Below are 21,041 nucleotides of genomic sequence, written 5' to 3' on the forward strand. Positions count from 1 at the left end.
TCTGTGGTTACCTCCACGAGGTTTCTGGTGTGAAGAAACAGCTGTTCTCTTGGGGACCCGAGTGGGGAAGGGGTCCGTGCACCCCCGTGCACACGAGGGTATACTCACACAGGGCTGGCTCACGCTACTCACCTGCAGGACCTGGGTGTTGGCTGACTCACAGCCGATCTGCTCTGTCACCTCCACCAGCGCCCCCCCGCTGTCCACAGTGACCAGGCGCACGGGCACACGGCGCGGCTCTCCAGTCAACAGAGCTGTATTCACCAGCTCCTCGGCCTGGGGGTGGGTGGGAGGGGTGCAGGAGGAGCTCAGCCCCTAGCTCTTCCCCTCACTTAGCCCCAAGCCTGGCCAGGCACAGGAGGGGACTCCTTACCTTGGCCAGTGGGACAAGGGCTCTTATATTCCGCTCTGACACCAGGATCTCCCACACCATTTTGTCCTTCTCTGCTTCGGGGGCCTGGCCTGCATACTCCAGTTGCCATGTGACAGGGCGAGTGACGGCCACACCCCCACTCGTGCCATTCTCCACCAAAAAGTCCACCCACAGGAACTCTGATAGTTCGAGGGGGTCGCTGGCCGGGAGAGAGAGAGAGAGAGAGAGACTGAGCACTTGCTAGTGGCCAGGTGCTGTTGTCAGCACTTCTAGATTCGTGAGCTAGGTCCTATGATAACCCCCAGTTTGCTGGGGAGAAAACGGAGGGACAGAAGTCACATAACCTGCCCAGAGTCACAGAGTGAAAAGTGGCAGGGCTGGGATTAAACTCAAGCATCCCGGCTCCAGACCCCCAGCTCTCATACACCCTCGGCCTCTAGAAGATCCATGTAGCCACTTTGCCACCCTCCCTGGAAAGCCTGCTTGCCCTCCTGCCTCCCAACTCCCCCTCCACTCAAACATCCACCTTCCACAGCCATTGGGTGGTGGGGGAAGGCATAAAGCAGCTGGGGTAAATTTCTACCCAGGAGGAAGAGTCACTTCTAAGGCCCAGGACTGGAACTTGACCCCCTGAATCATAACCCTTACAGGTGCCTTTGATCAAATACTGGCTGGGTGCTTGCTATATATTTTATTTTCACAGACCCTATCCCCACTTTACAGGTGAGGAAACTGAGGCTCTGGTCGGGAGCAGGAGTTATTGGGGGAGGTTAACCAGCTTGCCCGTGGTTATTCATCCAAAATGTCAGAAGCAGGATTCAAACCTGAGCTACCACAGTCATGGCCTTGGCCCAGGATCAGAACACCAGTACGAGTTCATAAAGTTTAACCAGAGCTGAGCTGTTTCTGAAATAGTAATGGCCCAGAAAAGGGGACCCATTTGGTGTGGCTGTGGGAGACAGGGTGGCAGCTGTGAGGGCTGTCACTGAGAGGTCAGGATGGGCTGGCATCCCCTGGAACTAGATCATAGACACTTGCTGTACCGGGGCATGGATACACAGTAGCTGAATGACTTCACTGTACCCAGACATGGATACATAGTAGCTAAATGAATTAGTATCTGCTCTGTGCTGCTTAGGTGGGAATAGGGAGGGAGGCAGCCCGGGAGCCCCCTTCCATTGGGCCCCAGAAAAAAATCTGCTCTCTCCTTTCTCTGGCGCCCAGGGAAAGGGTTGCCCACCTGGAGTCTGGCCCTGTGGGCCCGGCACGGTGGCAGGTGATGAGGGTTGTATGGTGCTTGGAGCCCTTAAAGCGGTCCAGCTTGGCAGTCCAGAGGCTGGGCTGGGCTGGGCGGGCAGCTGTCACATGCAGCCCCTTCTTCACCTTGATCCTGGGAAGGGGACAGAGGCCCAGTGTGTCAAGCTCGGTGCTGAACCATGGACTGAATGAGGAGGGGCACAAGGGTCGAAAGACATCAGCCTTCTGTCTGGGCTCCCCAACACCGCTCTGAATCTTCTGCTCACCATCCTCCGGTCCAGAAGGACCCCATCTCAGTGCAGGTCAGGACACAGAGCTCTCCCTGCCTCAAAGACCCACTGCCCACAAGGTCAACTCTAATCCAGGCATCGAAGCCCTCCAGGACCTGGTGAAGTTTTGTCTTCAGCTGTGACATCCCTCTGTCACTCTGCTTCAGCTACACCGAAAGTTCTTGCCCCCGCACCGCTCATTTACACCTCAGTCCTTGCTCAGGCTGTGCCTTCAGCCCACCCTGCCCTTCCTTTTTTCGACTGCCCATTCTTCAAGCCTCCAGCAACTCAAATACTGTTTCCCTTAGAAAGCTTTTCCTGTGCAGGATGAATTTCCCCTTCCCTCCAGCCCTCACCCAGGCCCCACCACACCTGGGACCTCCACCGGAGCACATAATCCAGTGCGTGCCATATAGCTCCTTTCCCTACCGCTGGGGGGCCCCGTAGTACCAGGTGGGGACTCGGCCTTGCTCCTCTCTGTAGCTCCAGACTAGAGGGAGACACATGTTTTAAGTGTCTGGGAAAGATCTAATGAGTGTGCAAGTGGGCACAGGAGGGTGGGAGAGGCACCTGACACAGGACACCCACAAACCCAAACATGGGAGAGGAGAGTCATACTCTGCAAATCCTTGTCAGGGGAATTGGGTTGGGGGGCCACTTTGGGAGAACTTCCTGCAGGGAGGGACACAAAAAGGAGGGCCTTCCTGTGGGGAGGAGTGAGAAGAGACGTGCAGTCAGGGAGCAGGCAGGAGAACATGCAGATGAACTTGACTGCAGCAAACACTATTCCTGGGGCATTAGAGCATTGGCCACTCCCAGGCACTGCACTTTCCAGTTTCCAAGTCGTCTCCTGTTTTCCCTCCCCGGAGCCTCACAGCTGCCCTATGAAGCAGGCTGTGTTAGCCAGGGGAAGGGGAACTTCCTATTTCTGTCTCCGAGTTCAGGGCTGTGCCCATGGCCAGGTCTTGCCGGGCCTGGAGAGACTGGGGTGGGCCCATGTTTGCAGAGATCAAGGATTCCAGAAAGGACCCCTAAAGGAGAAAGCATCTGTCTAGTCTCCCTGCAGAGGTTCCTGCCTCCAAACCGCCGTCCCTCCTCCCCAACCCTTCCAGGAGCCCAGAACTCACCGCAGAGTCAGGACACTGGCTGTGAAGTTGTGCCGAAGTAGGACGGTGGCACTGAAGAGCTGGCCGGGCCGCACGGGCACATCAGGCACCCGCAGAGTCACCGCCTCGTCCAGGGGCACCTCCTGGTACTGCGGGGGGTCCGCTGGGCGCAGCTCCACACCACCCACTGGGAGGGCCTGTTCCCTGGGGTCCTCCTCCCCACCAGGGCCACAGCCCCCAGGGCCCTCAGCGGCGGGCTCCAGCGTGTAGGCCAGCTCGGCCCGTGTGGTGGAGCCCTGGGAGAACCAGTGGGAGGGAAACTCCAGCTCTACCACGCAGGCACCTAGGGAGGGCTGCAAACACACAACGGCCATGGTTGACCCGGGGCACGGGAGTGGGTTCCAGCACCCACAGCAGGAAACGCAGAACTGTAGGGCGTTCATGAAAGGCAAGACCAGCACGGGCCAGAGACATGTCCCAGGTGACACAGTGACTGGGGCTGGGTCTCCCAACCCGTCCAAAAGCCACACTTCGACTTTGGGGGACAGTCTCATTCCAAAGTGAGCCAATCCCAATGCCTCCCCCTAACAATGCCCCAGGATCACCTGGACTACATCTCAGGTTTCGAAGAATCCCGAAGCCCGCAAAATACCTCTCCCTGGTGGATTCCTGAGCCCGGCGTCAAAACAGTGCAAGATGCAATTATAAAAGTAATTCTAACAATAATGCAGACACTTGCTGAGGGAGTACTCTGGGCCAGGCATTGGCATTGTACGAAGCTATTGCACTCATTTCATTTGTTCTTTATTCCAGCTCCATATGAAGTATGATTTATTATCACCCCATTTTACAGATGGGGAAGCTGAGTCCCACAGAAATTAAGTTACTTGTCCAAAGTCGTATACAATAGCCCAACTTCCTTAAGGGGCCCTCAATAACCCTTTCAAAGGGTCCCCATGAAAGCCAGCAGAGCAGGAATGGAGTCAGCTTCTCTGGGACTCTGAAACCACCCAGAAGGGGTAAGCTCTTTCTTCCCTAGCCCAGGACTACCCTCTGGCTGGCACAGCAGGAAGGGCCGGCCTAGGTAGGGCCCGCCCACTCACCTGGAAGTGGCAGGCGCGGTGAGCAGTGCCTGCGGGGTGTGTGGCGTGGAGCCGGGCGCAGGGCAGGCTGCCAGGCCCTGGCGGCCAATCCTGCCCTTTGAGATGGAAGAGGACTCGGGCATGGGGCTCCGCCGGAGTCACGGCCGCTTCTACTGACACAGCCCGTACATCCCAGGGCACTGGCCGTTGGCGGGGCTCAGTGACCCGTGGCGGGACCACCTGGAGGGAGAATGGGGTTGCTCAAGAAAACAGGGGGTGCAGGGAAGCAAGACCTGGAAAAAGGGGATCCCAGCCTTCCAGGCCTGGTGCGGCAGAAGAGAGCATTTACAGGCCTTAGTTTCCCCCTCTGGAAAATGTGGAGCACAGTTGGGGCTGGGGAAGAGCCTTGAGCCACGCACAAGCAGACCTCAGCTCTGAGTCCTGTTAGCCTGGAAGTCAGTTCCTGGTGTCCTCTCCTTACCTGCTGAGTGGCGAAGGGTGGATAGGAGGCCCGGAGAAGCGGCTGGGCCCTGGGCCATGGCTGCAGGAGCAGAAAGGTCTCAGATCGGGAGCCCAGGGAGGAGTTGGTGGGTGGATAGCGACCCACTTGCTGCACACGGAAGTGCTCAGGGGCGTCAAGGAGCTCCAGGGCTGCGGGCAGGTAGACGGGGCCCAGGGGGTCCTGGTCACAGCCCACTGCAGAAGGAGAAGGCGTAGAGAGGATGACAACTCTGGAGCTGGCCAGGGCTGAGCTAAGCTCCAGCCTGGGCACAGTACTGGTGGGCAGTGTTGGAAGAAAAGGTTAGAAATGTCCCATCCCCCCAGGATGTAGGCAAAGTTGTCCCATTTCACAGAAGGGGAAATGGATGGTAGCACAAGACAGGACCAGGATTTGAATGTATATCCTGGACCGGATGCCAGCTTCCAAACCTTTCCTTTGTCTACCTTCCAGAGGCTCAGGCCTTCTTCCCTGAGGAGAACCTTCTCAGCATCCCCTCCCCATTCCTGCCCTCTACCTACTTACCTCTGGTATCAAGCCATCTGTGGGGCACAGTTCTCCCCAGACAGGGTCTGTGTAGTGAGATGGTGATGCGGGGAGCTTTGTAGAAGCAGAGATTCTTTCTCTGTCCCTGGGTCCTTGGCCAGACTTATCTGGGCACCCACCCTCCCTCCTCTTCCATCATCACCATGGAAACCCCACACTGGTTTCCTAAGCTTGCTCCCTTCTTCTCTGTCCCAACTGGGTACCGGAGTGCAAAAATGGGATTGGGATTGGGACTTTGGGGGAGGGGGGAACCATGACCCTGGGGAGAGCCAAAATATTCAATGAGTAGGACAAAGGACTCCTAAGACCGTATTTGGTTTGTACCGACTATTAGTTAGCCCTAGTAATAATAAACATTTTCGGACACTAACTATATGCAGATGACTATTTAAGACATTTACATATATTAACTCTTCAATTTGTGTAATAACTCTGAGAACTAGGTTCTATTGCTATGATTTCCATTTTATGGATGTGAAAGATGAGGCTGAGGTTAAGGGACTTGCCTGGGGTCCCCCAGCTGGAAAGTGGGGAACCTGGGAGTCAGAACTCAGCAATTACACCCAGAGGGATACCCTGCTTCTCCTCCCCGTGGCTGTTTTCAAGGGTGAGCACTTTCAGCCTCACTCCCCAGACTGTGGGTCTCTCCCCTCGCCCTTAAGGTCATGTTGTCTCCTTAAGGAAGCCCTTCTTGATTGCTTGCCCTCCCACCAGTCCCCTAATTGCCTCATCTGAATTGGTTGTCTTCCTGTCTATTGACAGGGGGACTTGTTCCTGAATCCCCCAAGCTGGGCAGCTCTCCCTGGACAGGATGTTCTGGGAGCCTGGAGGACTGCGTTTACATCTTAATTCTGCCTCAATAAAGCCTGGGTCATTTAACATCTCAGAGCCTGAGTCCTCACCTGTAGAATGAGCATTTAGGGACAACTGTGAGTAGGGGAGGGCTTTGTAAAGTGTGGCGTGCAGTCTGGAGGAGGGGTTATCGCTACTGAATAATGGATGTGACAAGGCTTCCCTCAACTCTCTGTGTAAGAGGTTATTAGGGCTCCTGCTGGGTCCCCCGGGGAGGGGAGCAGGTGGCTGAAAGCAGCCCTAGAGTCAGCTCCCTCTCTGCCCCATCCTGGGCTGGGGCACTTCACGGTTTCAACCTCTTTCAAGACCCTCCCCACCAAGGAGCTTGTAACTGAGACAGTCCACACATCCTGCCCCCAAGTGTTAACAGGTGAGTGACTATGGCTTCCTGGGGGCAGCCCTTGACCTCCGTTCCTCTTCCTGTTCGACTGCCTGGATGATTACAAGATGCTCTGTGGCCTGACTCCCACGGACTCCCAGCACTCAGAGAGCTCAACTCTCACGGTGAGAGTGAGGGGACTAGAGAAAGCCTCACTATCTGCCACCCCCAACCCGTCCATCCAGTTCTGTGGTGTCATCGGCCTGGTCTGACCCCCATCCTGGGCACTCAGGAATCGCTCCCCCTTCCTCCAGTGATAGAGATCTCCACAGAATTCAGGAAGGCACGGATGGGGCAATCCCGGGAGATTCCAAGGTCAGATCGCTCCTGGGGGCAAGGGGAGGGCGGCTACGCACCTCGCAGGTCCCAGCAAAGGGATTGTTGCTTCCCATGCCCGTGGGGGCGGGTCGATGGTGGGTGAGTGGGTGAGGGGAGGTGACTAGGAACCACTTGGGTGCAGCTCTGTGGACAGCAGATTAGGGAGCTGGTGCGCCTGAACCAGGGGCAGCCGGGTTAAATGCCCAGGCGGGAGGTGGAGCTCGTGGAATGTGCGGGGGCTGGCGGTGAGAGCCCCGGACCGGCTGGTCCTGGATTAGGAAGAGTTGCCAGGTTCTGGAAGTGAGGGAAGCAACAGAGGAACGCGACTGGAGGGAAGATCCGTTTGGGGGGCGGGGGGGGGGGTGAGACCTCCGGTCCTCAGGGCAAGCTGCGGGGCGACCCGCTCTGGGCTTAGCCCGGGAACCCGCAGCTCCCCGCTGGCCGCATCCCTCTAGACCGGCCCCGGCCGGGCCCTAGCCGCCCCGGGTCCCGCCCATCCCCTCCCCTCCCGCTGACCTCTCACGATGTCCAGGGCCAGGGCCACCAGGAGGCAGAGCCAGGGGCCGCAGGGCCCCCGGGGAACCGCTGCCGCGCGCCCTGCCATCCCGGCGCACATCCTTCCCGCGGAGGGCGGGGACTAGGCGGGTGGCTCAGGTGGCCCCCGTCCGCCCGGCATCTCCCGCGCCCGCTCCGCGCCGCCCGGACCCGGCCGGCTGGATCCCCGCCGCCGCCTGCCCGGTCGCCTGCCCGCGGCCGCAGCTCCCAGACAATGGAGCGGGAGCAGGAGCAGGCGGGTGGGAGGGAGGGAGCGCGGCACAGGGGCTGCCCCTCCGCCCCGCCGGGTCCTAGTGCCCCACGGATCCCCAAGCCCCGAGCGCCCCCGCGCTTGAGGTCGGGAAGGCCGCTCCCCTGGAGACTGACCCGCCTTACTAAGAGGGCCTCGAGGCGTTCTGCTGCCTCCCTCTTGCCCCTGGAGGAAACAGCCACTTCCTCTGCCTCACGCCCGCCCCACAAGTGACCCACCTGTAAAGGCATCGCACTCCTGACTCTGAACTGGTATTGGGGAATATGGGGAACCAAACTGCGGGGGCGGAAAGGCGGAGAAAGCGGCCAAAAAGGGCTGGGTGTCAACCACCAGGGCCTGCTCTGACAGAGCCCTAGGCCATGCCTATGGAGGAAGGTCTGGGCGCAGGCTGCAGGCGTTCATGCCAGCCCCACCCCTGGGAGAGGCCCCTCTGCTCCTGAGGAAGTCCCGCCCCCCAGGACTGGCCTCCGGGCCCAGCCTTGCCTACCAGGCAGTTAGGAGAGGTCCAGACGGGGGCACCTGGCTGCACGTTAGCATCTCCGTGGCGGCTTAAAAAGAAAAAAGCAAAAACAAAACCACCACACCTGGGACCCTAGAAAACAACCGATTTAACCTACGGGCCAGTTTGAGAACCACAGTGCAGGAAACTCCCATCTGGTGAGGGAAGGAGGGAGGGCAGGCAAATCTCCTGGCTGTCTTGGCGCCAGCCTTTCCTACTCTTGCACGCAAAGGCAGGAAGGGGTACCCTTCCTTCCTCTCCCCCACATACACACTACTCCAGCAGTGCTGGTCAGTTCCTGGAAGTTTTGTAAAGGGGGCATGACATCCTCATTCCTCACACTCCAGGAGGGAAAGGTACCTGGCACCAGCCCCACCCCCTCACACCCTTTCCACCAGCTTCACATAGCCCCTGCAGGGAAAAGTCAAGAAAACTGAGCAGCTCCACAGAAATGGATTTAGCTGTAGGAAGAAATGAAAGCCATCCAGACTTTGAGTAAATACATTTTATATGGAACGAGATAATAAAATAGCGTGCATTTTATTTAAAACCAACCAAGCGGTGATAAAAATATGTATCACTGCAGCTGTGATTCCACACCAAACCTTGACAGTAAGAACTGGGCACTGAATTCATTCTTCACACGATGTGCTGGGCCTGGCAGAGGATGCCCACCTCCACCAGAGCCCCAGAGGAAGAATGAGACTTCTGGTGGAGGGGGCTCAGGTGACAGGCACCCTGCCCGTCTTGGAGCTTGGGAGAGGAAGGCGCCATGTGTGCAGCTCTGGTTTGTCTGTGCTGCACTCCTCTTGGGCCACTGGGGTGGACCCTGATGAGCAAATCCTTCGTGGCAGTGAGTGGAGGGAGAGGGGTGGAGAACCGTCCAGAGCGGTGCAGACAAGGGTCCTCCTCCTTTCTCCTTCAGTGTCTCTGAAATCCCCACAGGGGATCTGATGGCCACTGCAGGGTCCTACTTGCAGCCACAAGCCTATGAAGCAGTCACCTTTTGCTCTGGCTGAAGGGGAATCAAGGTTCCGAGAGGGACAACTCTCTTCTTGACACAAAGCAGCCACAGTGTACTTTCCTACATACAGTACAGCAGCGGGCAAGCAGAGGGCCCTGCTGGCTCGGATTAAGGCACTTAATGAGACTCAATGTGTATCCTCATTCCCAGCCCCCGTGGGAACTCCACCCCCACCCCCACCCCAGCCCTTCCCCTCAGTTCCATAGGCCCTGCCTCTTCCCCAGGCCTAGGCAATGAAGAGGACAGGAACATGCCTTGAGGGGCAGTGGTTTGGGCGGAGTGCTGGGCTAGCAGGAGGCAAACAGGAAGGAAGCTGGGGACTTGGCAGAGGAGGAGCTCCAGAAGGACAGGAGAGCAAGAGCATCAGGGGGAAAGCAAGGCGGCAGCAGAGGGGAGCCGGCCGAGCCACGGGAGGACCCACGGCGGTGATGTCCACTGAGAGCAGATGCACAAGCCACAGGGGGGCCCTTCCAACCTGGCCTGAGCGAGGCAGGCAAGGAGCAGAGAAAGGGTTAAGACAACCAATCCCAGCCAACCTCACAGGACAGGGCCCCTGCGGACCAGCATGGGGCCTGGTCCTCTTCCTCAGCTAGAGGGTCTGGTGCAGGGCTGAAGGCTCTGACAGTTCAGAGGCAGGGCAAGAAAGGGCCGGGGGGCCGGAAGGAGTGCTAGGCTATCCAGAAGCAGTGCAGCTCTTTGGTACGACGAAGGTGTCCGTGTCCGGCGGCCTCCTCACTCCTCCTCCACACTCCGGGGCCCCTTGGCCGCCCGCCTCTGCCGCCAGCGCAGCTCTTCCACCTGCCGCTCCAGCCCCCGAACCTTGGCCTCCAGCTGGGCCCCAGAGGCCCGGGTGCCAGTGAGCCGGCTCAGCAACGCGTAGAGGGTCAGCAGGGCCAAGAGGAGCAAAGCCCGGGTGGAGGGGTCGGGCACAGACCTCACCAGGGCCACAAAGCCGGCCAGGAAGAGGACAAGCTTCAGGCCCCACAGGATCCGCCCCAGCAAGGCCAACACCAAGCCAAGGAGCAGGGACAGAAGCCAATAGACGACTAGGGCCCCTGCTCCCCACAGCAGGAACGTCTGGACCTGGCTGGGGCTGAGCTTCAGGCCCTGTGTGAGGTGGTCTCCTGGAAAAGGGAGAGTCACAGAATCAGCCAACCTGGGGTGGACAGGGCACAGGGGGCCAGAACCCAAAATGGGGGAGGAGCTAAACTCCCTTTCCCACAGGGCCACCAAGATAGGAGTGTGAATCTCAGCGCCTGCTGGCTGGGGGTAGATTACTTCTCTTGGTTGAACCAGTTCCTCTGCAAAAGCGGGACTGATTCTCTAGGTTGGGGGTAACAGTTAAATGAGACACTGTGGCTTAGCACCACACTCTGCCTCACATGAAGCAAATGCCTGGTAGGTGCTGGCAGTCATTAGCCCGTTCTTAGGCTTACCTCTGGGGAAACCTGGCAGGGGTCAAGCAGCTAGGGAAAAGTCTGGGCCCTGAAAACATAAAGTCCCACCAGCAGGAAGTGACAGGCTAAGCTCCAGGAGCCCTGAACAGTTCTCTGGCGCTCACCATCCAGTCCCAAGGCATTCAGCAGCTGCGCAGTGATCCCGGACAGTGCGAAGAACGCCACTGAGATGGCCGAGGAGATGGCCCACATCACCTGAGACAAGGTCTGTGGAAAGAGCAGGGCAAGAGATGAGTCCACAGTCAGTTACGCTCCTTCTCCTTCAGGCTTCTCACCCCCACTGGGTCAAGGCCTGGAAGAACGTGTCCCACCTCCTTCTCAGCCAGGGGTTTGCCCATCAAGCCTGGACAGCAGGCCAAATGTCCTTCCTGAACTGGAACTCGGGACATTTGGGCCCTCATTCAACTGATCCACCAGAACTTTGGTGATGGCAGTGGGTTAATGTGTGTGGGGAAATCATCAAATCTCTACAGTGGTTGCCCTGTGAAGCTGGGGTCCTCCCAGGGAGTCATGAAGTTGTGTGAAGCAACATATGGGAAGGACTAGGACTTAATGAAAAAAGCTCAGGTACCAGCTCTATCAGATGCTGGGTTTTATAAATGATTATTTCAACTGTTTAGAACACCCTATGGAAAGTATGTGATGCCATGCCTGGGATGCCCTAAGCGAGAAGAGACAGCTCTGCCTTAAGCCCCAGAGTCAGACCTACTTCTACCTCTACAGGGGAAGGAACGGATTCAGGTCTTGATATTTTGCCAATTTAAGACTTCAGGTCAGATTGAGACCAAAGTCAGACTCTATCGTCATCCAGCAACATGGATTTATAAAGACTGGCTCATTTCCCAGGCTTTCTGACAAGAAAGGGCAGAAAGAAGGGAAAGGGCTAAAGGCTCCAGGGCAGGAATCAAACAATGGGACTGCAAAAAGCAGGTACTGTCTGGCTTCATTTTATGGAATGAAGGGGCTCTCTGCACCAGGGATTGTGACACACAGAGGATGTGGAGCCAAGACGGGGTGACCATGAATGTCTCCTCCTTTATTTCTCTTCGATGTGTGTGTGCTCACAGCAGGAACCACCATCCTTACCTCGGAAACCAGGTGCATGGTCTCTGGCCCAAGCCAGGCATCCAGTGTTCCCCGCATAGAGCGGCCCATCTGGCTCAAGAGATCGACTGGGGCCTCCTTCTTCTGCTGGCCTGGTGGCACAAAGTCTGCATGGGACTGGGATGATGCTGAGCGGAGGAGGACGAGGGCCACTAGGACCATCAGGATGACTTTGAACACATGCTTGCCCCACGGTGAACTGCTGCCTGGGCCTGCCATGGCTGGGTCTGCCAGGAAAGAAGCACAGGGTGAGCAGGGAGCCAAAACTGGCACAGACAGCGGCTATCCCAGCCATGACCTGCCCCAACACCCTCCTCTACCCCATCCTGTTAGCTGAGAAAGGCAGAAGTGGGCCTTTCAACTTCAGCTGGGCACAACCATTTGATTCACGGGTTCCTCCTTCACATTCTTTACCACCTGCATATTAATTAACCAGCAAGTACTCTTCACTGCCTTCGGGTGGGTGAGAAGATCTGGGATTATTCCAGTTCTAAAAATCCAAAGGCCCATCTCTGGGTCTTAGGTGCTGTGAGTATAAAAGAAAGCATAAGACTATAAAGCTTTGTCCCCAGAGAGGTTATAATCTACTTAAGATAAAGCTGATATAAAAAAAAAACCAGCTTAAAAAATAGCACACAAATATGATTACTGCTGTGTAATGATGTAAAGGGAAGCACTCAGGGACGTGCTCAAGCAAGAAAAAATGGCATATATGCCATCTGCTCTGCAGGACCATCGTATGAAGTGGGTATTAGCCTCCTCACCCTCCCGGTGACAATGAGAAGAAACTGAGACTTAGGAGTTAGGCATCTGCCCACAGTCACTGGGCTAAGCAGAGAGGACAGGATTTGAACCCGTGCCTCTGCTTCCAAACTGCGCACCCACTGGGAGTTAAGGGAACACAGGGAATCTCAACTGGGACTGCTCAGCAGAGTCACCTGGGAGCTTCCAAACTACTGATGCTTCTGTCCTGAGCCCAGAGGTCCTGGTGTCACTGGGTGTGACTTGGGCTTAGACTTGCAAAAGCTCGCCAGGGGATTCCACAGCGCCAAGCTGAGAAGCGCTGACAGGGAATGGTCTCAACTCCCTAGCCTCCAAGGCAGGCAAAGGGTTAAAGCACAACCTTTAGGGAAAGATATTATTATTAATAAAAAGTGAACTACATGCCACCGATTTCACACAAGCACCGCCTCATCAGGTAGGCATTGTCACTTTCCTCCATTTTACTGAAGAAACCGAGGTGGGAGAAGCAGTAAGTAGGGAAGTCAGGATTCGAACCCAGGTGCACCTGATAGCAGCGCCCTTGCACATGCCACCCAGCTGTGTCATCTCCAAAGTCAGTCTCTAAAGTGATTTAGAAAGTCACACAATGGGGCGCCTGAGTGGCTCAGTGGGTTAAGCCTTTGCCTTCGGCTCAGGTCATGGTTTCAGGGTCCGGGGATCGAGCCCCGCGTCGGGCTCTCTGCTCAGCAGGGAGCCTGCTTCCTCCTCTCTCTCTGCCTGCCTCTCTGCCTACTTGTGATCTCTCTCTGTCAAATAAATAAAATCTTAAGGAAAAAAAAAAACGTGGAACAGCTATTTAAAAAAAAAAAAAAAAGAAAGTCACACAATAGATTACTCATGAACTGCAATCAACTTGGCATCCACCAGTCATCTCTGTGAATTACTGGTGACAATTCACTTAACCACTTTGTGCTCTGTGCTCGCCCATCCTGATGCTACAGGCAAATTAAGGCCCCAGCAAGTACCGATTCATTGAAGCACGTATGGATTAGCCAAAAAGAATGTTTGCCAAGTCTGTCTTCCATTTGCCACTGTGCTTGAGAAATGTCAAACAGCACCAGCAAATCCCCTGTTCTTTCAGGCTGGGCAATGAACCTGTAGCTCCAGGGAGTCTCCATGATTCAAACCCGATGATCAGAGGCTAAGCCATGCCCCTGACACAGGGGCAGCTAGGTATCTGGAATGTTTGCAGTTACCAGAAACGGCCAGAAATCAGAGGCACTGGGATGGAGGAGAGGGGAGATGTTCCCATTCTTACTTAGTGGGAAGGAGAGTCCGAGAAAGAGTTATAAAAATATCACATCCGAGCACTTTCTGGCCCAGAAACAGCTGCCCTAAGTTCCTCTTGGGGTCTGTGGAATCAAGCAAGTCTGCAAAACACGCATTCATGGGGAGCAACCTCAGGCCGGAAGCCTTTTATTCTACTCTTTGGCATAAATCAAGAACCAGATGGTTCCTGCCTGCCAGTGGTCAGACAGGAGGAAAGCACAGGTCAGTTCCTGAGCTATCTGGGTCATAACCACCCTGGGAACTTAAAGAGCAGGGTTGCTATCTTGGGTTGGGTCCTATATCCAAGGACCTCCACCAGGACGGATCAGATGTCGTCTCCTCTGTTCTAGAAGGTCAGCGCGATGTGAGCTGCTCCCCCCACGGCAGCCTCCGGCATTCTGTGCTAGCCTCAACTTTCAGGCAGCCATCTGCCCCAGTCAACAGGAGCTAGGGGACCTTGGAATAAACCCTCCCCATGAGGCCATCATTGCCTTGCCAGCCGATCTTCTGAAGTGCACCAGAAACCAAATCTAGCAGGATTCTAGAGCATGCCCTTTGCAGATAAGGGTGCAGATCACTGGCTGGTCCGTTTCTTCCAGTTGTTTTATTTAACAGGCTTCCTTCTTGTTTCTTCTAGGTCATTTCTAGGCAGCAAGAATCAGACTCACTGTCATTACACCTCCTCACTGCAGCCCAATCAAATACTTTCAATAAAGAGAAGCCATGGCAGTCAAGAGCTGATGCGGTCTTGAGCTCTGAGGCAAAGTAAGTAGGTCTTAAACATCATCTCCTGCAATGCCTTAAACACCATCTCCTGCAATGGTAGGCATTCAACAACAAATTGTACATGTGTGATTGTGTGTATTCATATTTGTATATGCAAGCGGCCATCTGCCCCAGTTGAGTGTGTCTGTATCTTGTTAAGCATATGTTTATTTGTGTATGAGTGTGGTGCTTTATAATTTAAAAAGGGCTTGTCTCTTTTTTTTTTTTTTTAAAGATTTTTTATTCATTTATTTGACAGACAGAGATCACAAGTAAGCAGAGAGGCAGACGGAGAGAGAAGGGGGAAGCAGGCTCCCCGCTGAGCAGAGAGCCCGATGCGGGGCTCAATCCCAGAACCCTGGGATCATGACCTGAGCCGAAGGCAGAGGCTTAACCCACTGAGCCACCCAGGCGCCCCAGCGCTTGTCTCTTCTTGTCATTGAACTCTTATGACAACCTGGTAAGTTTCTGTGATTCCACATTTTACTCAGAAAACCATGGCTTACAGAGGTCAAGTGACTTGTTCAAGCTCACACAACAGAACTGGGCCTTGCCTGCAGAACCCAGGATCTAAATCTTGCCTCTTGGCTTGTTCCACATCCCTCTGCTGCCTCAGACAGACACGGTCCCTGCCCTCAAGGCACTGAAAGTTCCACCAAACACCAACGAGCTCAGAGTGAGAGGACATCCAGATTCCTAATGGGAGTTGACCCACCTGCTGGACTGAGAGGTCATGGTTTGGTACACCAAGAGGTATGAGGACGGCAAAAGATTGAGGGAGACCTGCCCCTTCTGTCCAGCTATCTCTAAGATGGCTCAGGCAGGGCCAGGAGAACCTGGCTCAGCTGGAAAGCTGCTTCACTTAACTACCGTAGTGAGGAGGCATATATGTTCAGCTGTGGTTTGCCAAGAGGGCAGGGTGGGGCAGCCCACACACCCCCTGCCAAGGCTCCTTCCTCTGGTTAGCTTCCTCTCACACCATGAATCACTACGTGGCAGGAGGGGCAGCTGATTCAGTGCCCTCTGGTGGCCCTGATTTTCCCCATCCTTGCTCAGAGCTGCCCAGGTGGGGCAGGGCTTCTGGGCTCTGGTCGCTCGTGGAGCCTGTTCAAACACGGATGTCTGCCCCACGAGGGGCCACCTTAGACTCTCCCAAAGAAGGGCTAAGGATTTTGTTTGTAGAGCCCCTGGAAGATTTCTGATGCATAACTAGACAGCTGCCGCAAGCGACCAGCAGCGCAGGAAGTCTATTCTAGGCAAAGCCTCCAAAGTGTGGCAGCAGACAAAGGAACTGAGACTTGCATCCCAGACTCAGTTCTGCCACAAACTAGAAGCCACTACCTTATGCCTATTACTTAATCTGAGTTTCAAGCTCCTCAATGCAAAATGGGGTTAAGCAGGGTTAAGAACTACTGCGGATTTCTGCAAAGCTTTGTAGACCTTAAGGGTCAACAGAAATGTTGCAGCACACAGACTGCCAATACACCACTCATTACATTGTAGCATAATCTAGCAGTTTACAGGCCAGCCTCCCCCAGGAGACTTTGAGCGCCTCCTGTTAGACTTGACAACTTTTTTTTTGGAATCCTCAGTGCCTAGCACAGAACAATGACTAATAGATGCTTGTGAAATGAATATTAGAAGCCCGCCAAGAAGCTGCGAGAGTGGCAAGGGAGAGGTGGGAAGAGAAGGCTTATTTTAAAGTTGATCCAAATAGGCAGCGGCCACCGGAGAAGCACAGCTGCGTTGAAAGGAAGCTCCTTGATGGGGCGAAGCTGCCACTGAGGAAAATGAAGTCAGCGAGCGTCCCAGCAGGTGGGGGCAGCCCCCGCTAAGCCCCTGACAGCTGCTGCCCAGCAACTGTTTGGGGGCAGGGCGACGGGCAAAGGGGCAGCTTCCTCCCCAGGGCCCAGCCTCCCCCAGACAGGGTGTCAGTAGCATGTGCTATTTCGAACAGCAAGTCCCCTGCCAAGCCCTGCTGGGTGGTGTCGCTGGCAAGGGACGCGGCGCGGCCCATGGGCTCGGGGTACCCCCAAGGGGCTAAGGGTACCCCGAGGGGCAGAAAACATGGCGGTGGGAAGTTGGGCCGGGGGAAGCTGGGCCATGGGGTGGGATCGAGGGGCTCAGCGCTAGCCTCCTACCCCAGCCTGGCAGCAGCCCCGCCCCAGCCGGACCTCTGAGCAGAGTGCCGAACCCTCTTCACCCCGGAAACGCGTGCCTCCCTGTTACCTAGTAACGACGCCCCCTGTTGCATAGCAACCAGGATCCGGGTTCCCAGTTTGTTTCCCCCGCCGGGCGCCGTCGGACCCCTCCCCACGTGTGTTCGCCAGGCCTCGAGGCCGCGCCTTGCTCCCACCTGCAGCGGCTGCCGCCTGCCCGTCCCACGTTCTGCCCTTAGGCCCCGGTCTCCATTGGCACTCACCCGGCTCCGGCCACTACTGCCCTTCACGTGCGACTTCGCTAAAACGCGCCACCAAACCCGCGCCTCAACTCCCGGGCGTTGGTTTATCGTCTGCGCACGCGCAAGGCGGGATGAGCCCGGGACGGACCCGTCCCTCTCCCAGCCCAAACCCTGTGCCTTGGGCGCATGCGCCCTACCCTCTTGATCACGATTCCCACCCCACCCCACCCCCAAGTTTCCCACCGAAAAAGAGTGGGATCGGAAGTTTCTGGCAGGAAAGGGGGAAGAAGTGACTATAACTGGGGTGTGAAGTAAATAAAGTGGATCTTCGAAATTCGGAGTCGAAGCCTATCCATCTCTTCAATACCTCAGCACTCCGGGCAATGTAGTTTCGGGCTAATCAGTGCTCGTGGGGCATTGTGGGAAATGTAGTTCTATTCTTGAGGCACCTGGTCTCTTGAGGAACTTTCGCGCTAAAAAGGCACAAAGGAAAAAGGTGTTAGAGGAGCAGTAAGAGGTACTGGAGCTGGGAAGTTGCATCCGCCCCTCTGAGAGCAGTTACACACCCAAACCCTGCAGATGGCTCCCAAATGTTCATTCAATTTTAGAGAAGGAAAAGAAGCAACACCCAGACCCCATTTCTACGAAAAAAGGCAAGATCGTGAGGGCGAACAAACAGGAGTTTGGGATGAGATGATCCTTTGCCTACTTTGTCATTCTAGGCACTTTGCTTCATCCCTCTTGACCTCAGCTTTTCAACTTTCCTACACAGTCCTAAAAATACCACTTCATTTCACAGTAGGGTGTGGAGAGTCAATCAGTAATGAGAGTGAATATTTAAAAAAAAAAAAAAAAATCCAAGTAGCTATCTGAATACCTCTCTCACATTGGCTGCCTTAGGAAAGCTCCCCCTTAGATGTTAAAACAATTCTCGAAGCTCAACACCCTAAAACAGAATTCGTTTCCCCATCCTCCCTGGATCAGCCTTCTAACTGTGCCTTCTTCTCAGACTACACAACTCACCAGCAACCAGCCCATCACCTCCTCCAGTTGTTTCTCCAGATGTTTCTCAGCTTCCCCCATCTTCCTGCCTGAGCTAAGGTTCTCTTTCTTCCAGAACAGGCTCTGGTAGCATCCTGGGCCTCACCTTCCAGCTTTCCTAACAGTTACAAATCTACATTTGTTTGTGAAATGTTTCTGATTTTAGGACTACCAAACTGGGGTCACAGACTCTTTCTTGTGCAAGAAATGTAACTCCTCATCCTCACCCCCATCCCCACTATGACAAATCACTTTCTTTTCAGCTCTTTTTCATCTGAGTAGTAGAAACAATTCTCAAACAGTTTGGGGTTCTTCCCACCTTGGTTTTCAGAGTGTACACCGTGTTTGGAAAAAATGGGGCCGAAGTGCCACGAATCCCGTCAGTTAAGCTGCATTGTCTTGCCTACTCTTCAGTCACTTGTCCACACAGGTTGCCACTAAATCTACCAGAGAAATGGAGCTTCTTCTGTCCCCTAAGTTCCCTTAGTTCCCAGTAGCAGCAGCCTTGGCCGAGGGAGCAAGGCATAGCGCTCCTCCCTTGGGGTGCTACCTATGGCTACCCATATATTCCTTTTTTACTATGTCTTCCTTCCCTGCCTACGGGATCTTTAGCTCCCTTGTGGGAGTTTGAGATTGGAAGAGTGGGGAGGACTCTGAGATCAAGTTCTTATCTGTACTATTTACTCCAAAATTTATTTCCCTATATCCTTTCTATCCCTGAGGGGCTGGGTTTTGAAATTGACAAGGCTTGAAAGGACTCCCTGTTTCCTCCCTTCTTCAGTCACATGCCCTAAGCTCCCCAGTATAAGGACACCTCTGCTTTCACTCACAGTGGTATCCCTAACGCCCACGATAGTGCCTCACTGGCACACAGTGGGTACTCAACAAGGATTTGTCCAACAAATGAATTCCTGGCTCTCTTCCTCCAGTCTGTCCTCCTCCAAGCCATCCAGGGTCTTCTGGAGGAATCTTTGGGAAGTGTAGCTATCACTCCACAGTTTGGCTCCTGTTCTGCTACCAGCCAGATCAAGTCTAACTAGACTCTGGTTCAAGGCCCTGACTAAATGGATCCATTTTATTTCCTATCACATCCAAATATTCAAAACACTTGGTGTCGGGCAGCCTGTCATTCAACCAACAGGAGCTATGAAGTTCCCGCTGTGTGTCAGGTGCTGCGTTAGACTCTGAGGAAAACAGTGACCAGAACGATGGTTCCTGGTATCACAGAGTTTACAGTCTGGTGGAGAACACAGAGATCAGACACCTGTAAGCAATTAAATCATCAAATGATTATAGCTTCCAGAACGGCTTGAAGGAGAATTACAGGGTGTTGAGGGGATGTCAACTTCAGTCAGGGATCAAGGAAAAGGCCCCAGGGGAAGTGCCATTTAAGATGAGATGGAAGTTCACTTTGGAGGGAGTAGGTGGGGAGGAGAGAGGAGGAAGGTGTGCCAGGCACAAGTAGTGGAACCAGCCGGAGGGGCTAAGTTTGAGGACTCGGAGGCAAGATGAGGTGTGATGGTGGAGGTCAGTAGGGGCTAGATGATGCAGGACTTGGGGGCAAGTTTTCTCTGCCAGAAACACTCTCCCTCATTCAGGTCTCAGCAAAAATGCCACCTCCTCAGAGATGACCTCCCTGAATACCCTGCTTAAAAGCAGCCCATCTCTCCCATCCACACCACCTCCTATCCATCTTTCTCTGATCTGTTTCATTCTTAGCACTTACCTCTCTCCGGAATTTTCTTCTGATGTGTTGACTGTCTTTGCCACCTCACCACCCCCCTCCAAAAAAAGAATGTAAGCTCCAAGAGAGCAGAAACCTTGTTCACCATTTGTATCTCCAGTTATCAGAGCAGAGTCTGGCACTGAGGAGGCACCCAATTAATATTTGTTGGATGAATTTGGAAAGCCTGGGGAGTAGCAGGAATAGATTTTTCATGGGAAGTGGATCACTGGCTGTTCTGTAAAAAGTGCATTGGAAGGCTAGGCTGGAAACGAGACCAATTAGGATGTTAATTTACTGCTGCAGGGGAGACATAATAGTAGTTTGGACAGTCTTGCTTGGATTCAGGGATAATGAGAAACACGAATATGTATATTGTACTTATTATGTGCCAGGCAATGTCCAAAGCTCTTTTTATTTATTTTATTTTATTTTACTTATTTTTAAGTAGGCTAGAAGCGGGGCTTGAACTCACAACCCTGAGATAAAGACCTGAGCTGAGATCAAAAGAAGGACCCTTAACTGACTGAGCCACCCCAGCACCCCCCAAAACACTTTTTAAATATTAACTCCTCACAACAACCCTATGAGCTAATTTAACCTTTGGTATTATTCCTCCTATTTTACAGATCAAGAAATTAAGGCAGAGAAGTTCACAGTTTACTAGCTGGGGGTGGGGGAAGAGTACAGGCAATCTGGCTTCAGACTGCTCTTGGCTCCTATGCCATGCTGCCCGTCATACCTGCAAAAAACTTGTACTCTTCTCTCCAAGCTTTTGCTCAAGCCCTTCCTCTTCTTGGGATCTTTGCTCTTCCCTTCTATCTGAATATTGCCTACCTGTAAAAATCCAGCTCATTCACCACTCTTCAGCCAAGAAGACGTCACTGATTACACTTGGATCCCTTCTAGCCCACACCACGTGTTCCGTCCATGATTCCTTAGAACCTCTTACAGACAGCCACTTAGACCCCGACAGATCTGAGCTGGAAGGGGCCTGGCAGTCATGCGGGAAAGGCGCAGAGAAGGTGATGACTTGCCCACGATCACAGCGCAAAGTGGTAGTAGAGGCAGGACCAGAACAGTTTTTCCCTCAGGGCTGGTTTCTCTACCCCTCTGCACCTGCGCTTTCTTCTCCGGGCACCGAGCCGCGTCTCTCAAACGCTGGTCGGAGGTACACCTGCCTCAGAATCACGTGGGGCACACACTAAAAATGCAGACTCTCTAAGGCAGACCCCAGGAAGATGCATTTTAAAAAGTGTGTTAGGAAATTCACTTACACTCCAAAGTTTGTGCGAGATAACGTCCCCATGGACCAGCGCAGCACAGATCTCCCCAAAGCGTTGTTCAACGCATTGGCTTTAAATTCCCACTGCATCGTGGGAAATGTAGTTTGGAACCTGCTCTGCACCCCGCCCCGGCTCGGGAGCGCTTTACGGAAGGCGCCGAGTAGGTCCGGAAATGGCCGAAGGTTCCGTGGCGGGCCCTTTCC

General features: G+C 54.3%; 2 protein-coding genes across 3 annotated transcripts in view; both read right to left on the minus strand.

Moving 5' to 3' along the window:
* The window catches only part of TMEM132A (transmembrane protein 132A), a 12,391-nt gene extending 5,060 nt beyond the window's left edge, over positions 1–7,331 (minus strand). Inside the window, exons 1-7 of the mRNA XM_080815191.1 lie at positions 7,198–7,331; positions 4,569–4,783; positions 4,109–4,327; positions 3,027–3,358; positions 1,614–1,763; positions 374–572; positions 133–276 (exon numbers count right to left, since the gene is read on the minus strand). Coding sequence (XP_080671317.1) covers positions 133–276; positions 374–572; positions 1,614–1,763; positions 3,027–3,358; positions 4,109–4,327; positions 4,569–4,783; positions 7,198–7,297 — 1,359 coding nt within the window. The 5' untranslated portion in view covers positions 7,298–7,331. The remainder of the gene's footprint in view (positions 1–132; positions 277–373; positions 573–1,613; positions 1,764–3,026; positions 3,359–4,108; positions 4,328–4,568; positions 4,784–7,197) is intronic.
* Positions 7,332–8,478: 1,147 nt separating this feature from the next.
* TMEM109 (transmembrane protein 109) lies at positions 8,479–20,930 on the minus strand. Of its 2 annotated transcripts, XM_080815829.1 has the most exons (5): positions 20,830–20,930; positions 17,156–17,261; positions 11,553–11,797; positions 10,571–10,673; positions 8,479–10,133 (listed from the first exon to the last, which is right to left on the minus strand). In XM_080815829.1, the coding sequence occupies exons 3-5, from the start codon at positions 11,787–11,789 to the stop codon at positions 9,742–9,744; spliced, it is 732 nt and encodes a 243-aa protein (XP_080671955.1). In that variant the 5' UTR covers positions 11,790–11,797; positions 17,156–17,261; positions 20,830–20,930; the 3' UTR covers positions 8,479–9,741. The 2 variants fall into 2 exon arrangements, with proteins under 2 accessions (XP_080671955.1, XP_080671954.1); XM_080815828.1 differs by lacking the exons at positions 17,156–17,261; positions 20,830–20,930 and adding an exon at positions 16,810–16,949.
* Between the last annotated feature and the right edge of the window lie 111 nt (positions 20,931–21,041).

This window comes from Martes martes (genome assembly GCF_963455335.1).
Source record: "Martes martes genome assembly, chromosome: 10".
In the NCBI taxonomy this organism is placed as follows: Eukaryota; Metazoa; Chordata; class Mammalia; order Carnivora; family Mustelidae; genus Martes; species Martes martes.

Coding starts and splice junctions, on each gene's coding strand:
- TMEM109 (XM_080815829.1), bottom strand. CDS start 11,789: ATGGCAGGCCCAGGCAGCAGTTCACCGTGGGGCAAGCATGTGTTCAAA. Junction 10,674..11,552: donor CCATGCACCTGGTTTCCGAG/GTAAGGATGGTG, acceptor CTCTTTCCACAG/ACCTTGTCTCAGGTGATGTG. Junction 10,134..10,570: donor GAATGCCTTGGGACTGGATG/GTGAGCGCCAGA, acceptor TCCCTTTTCCAG/GAGACCACCTCACACAGGGC.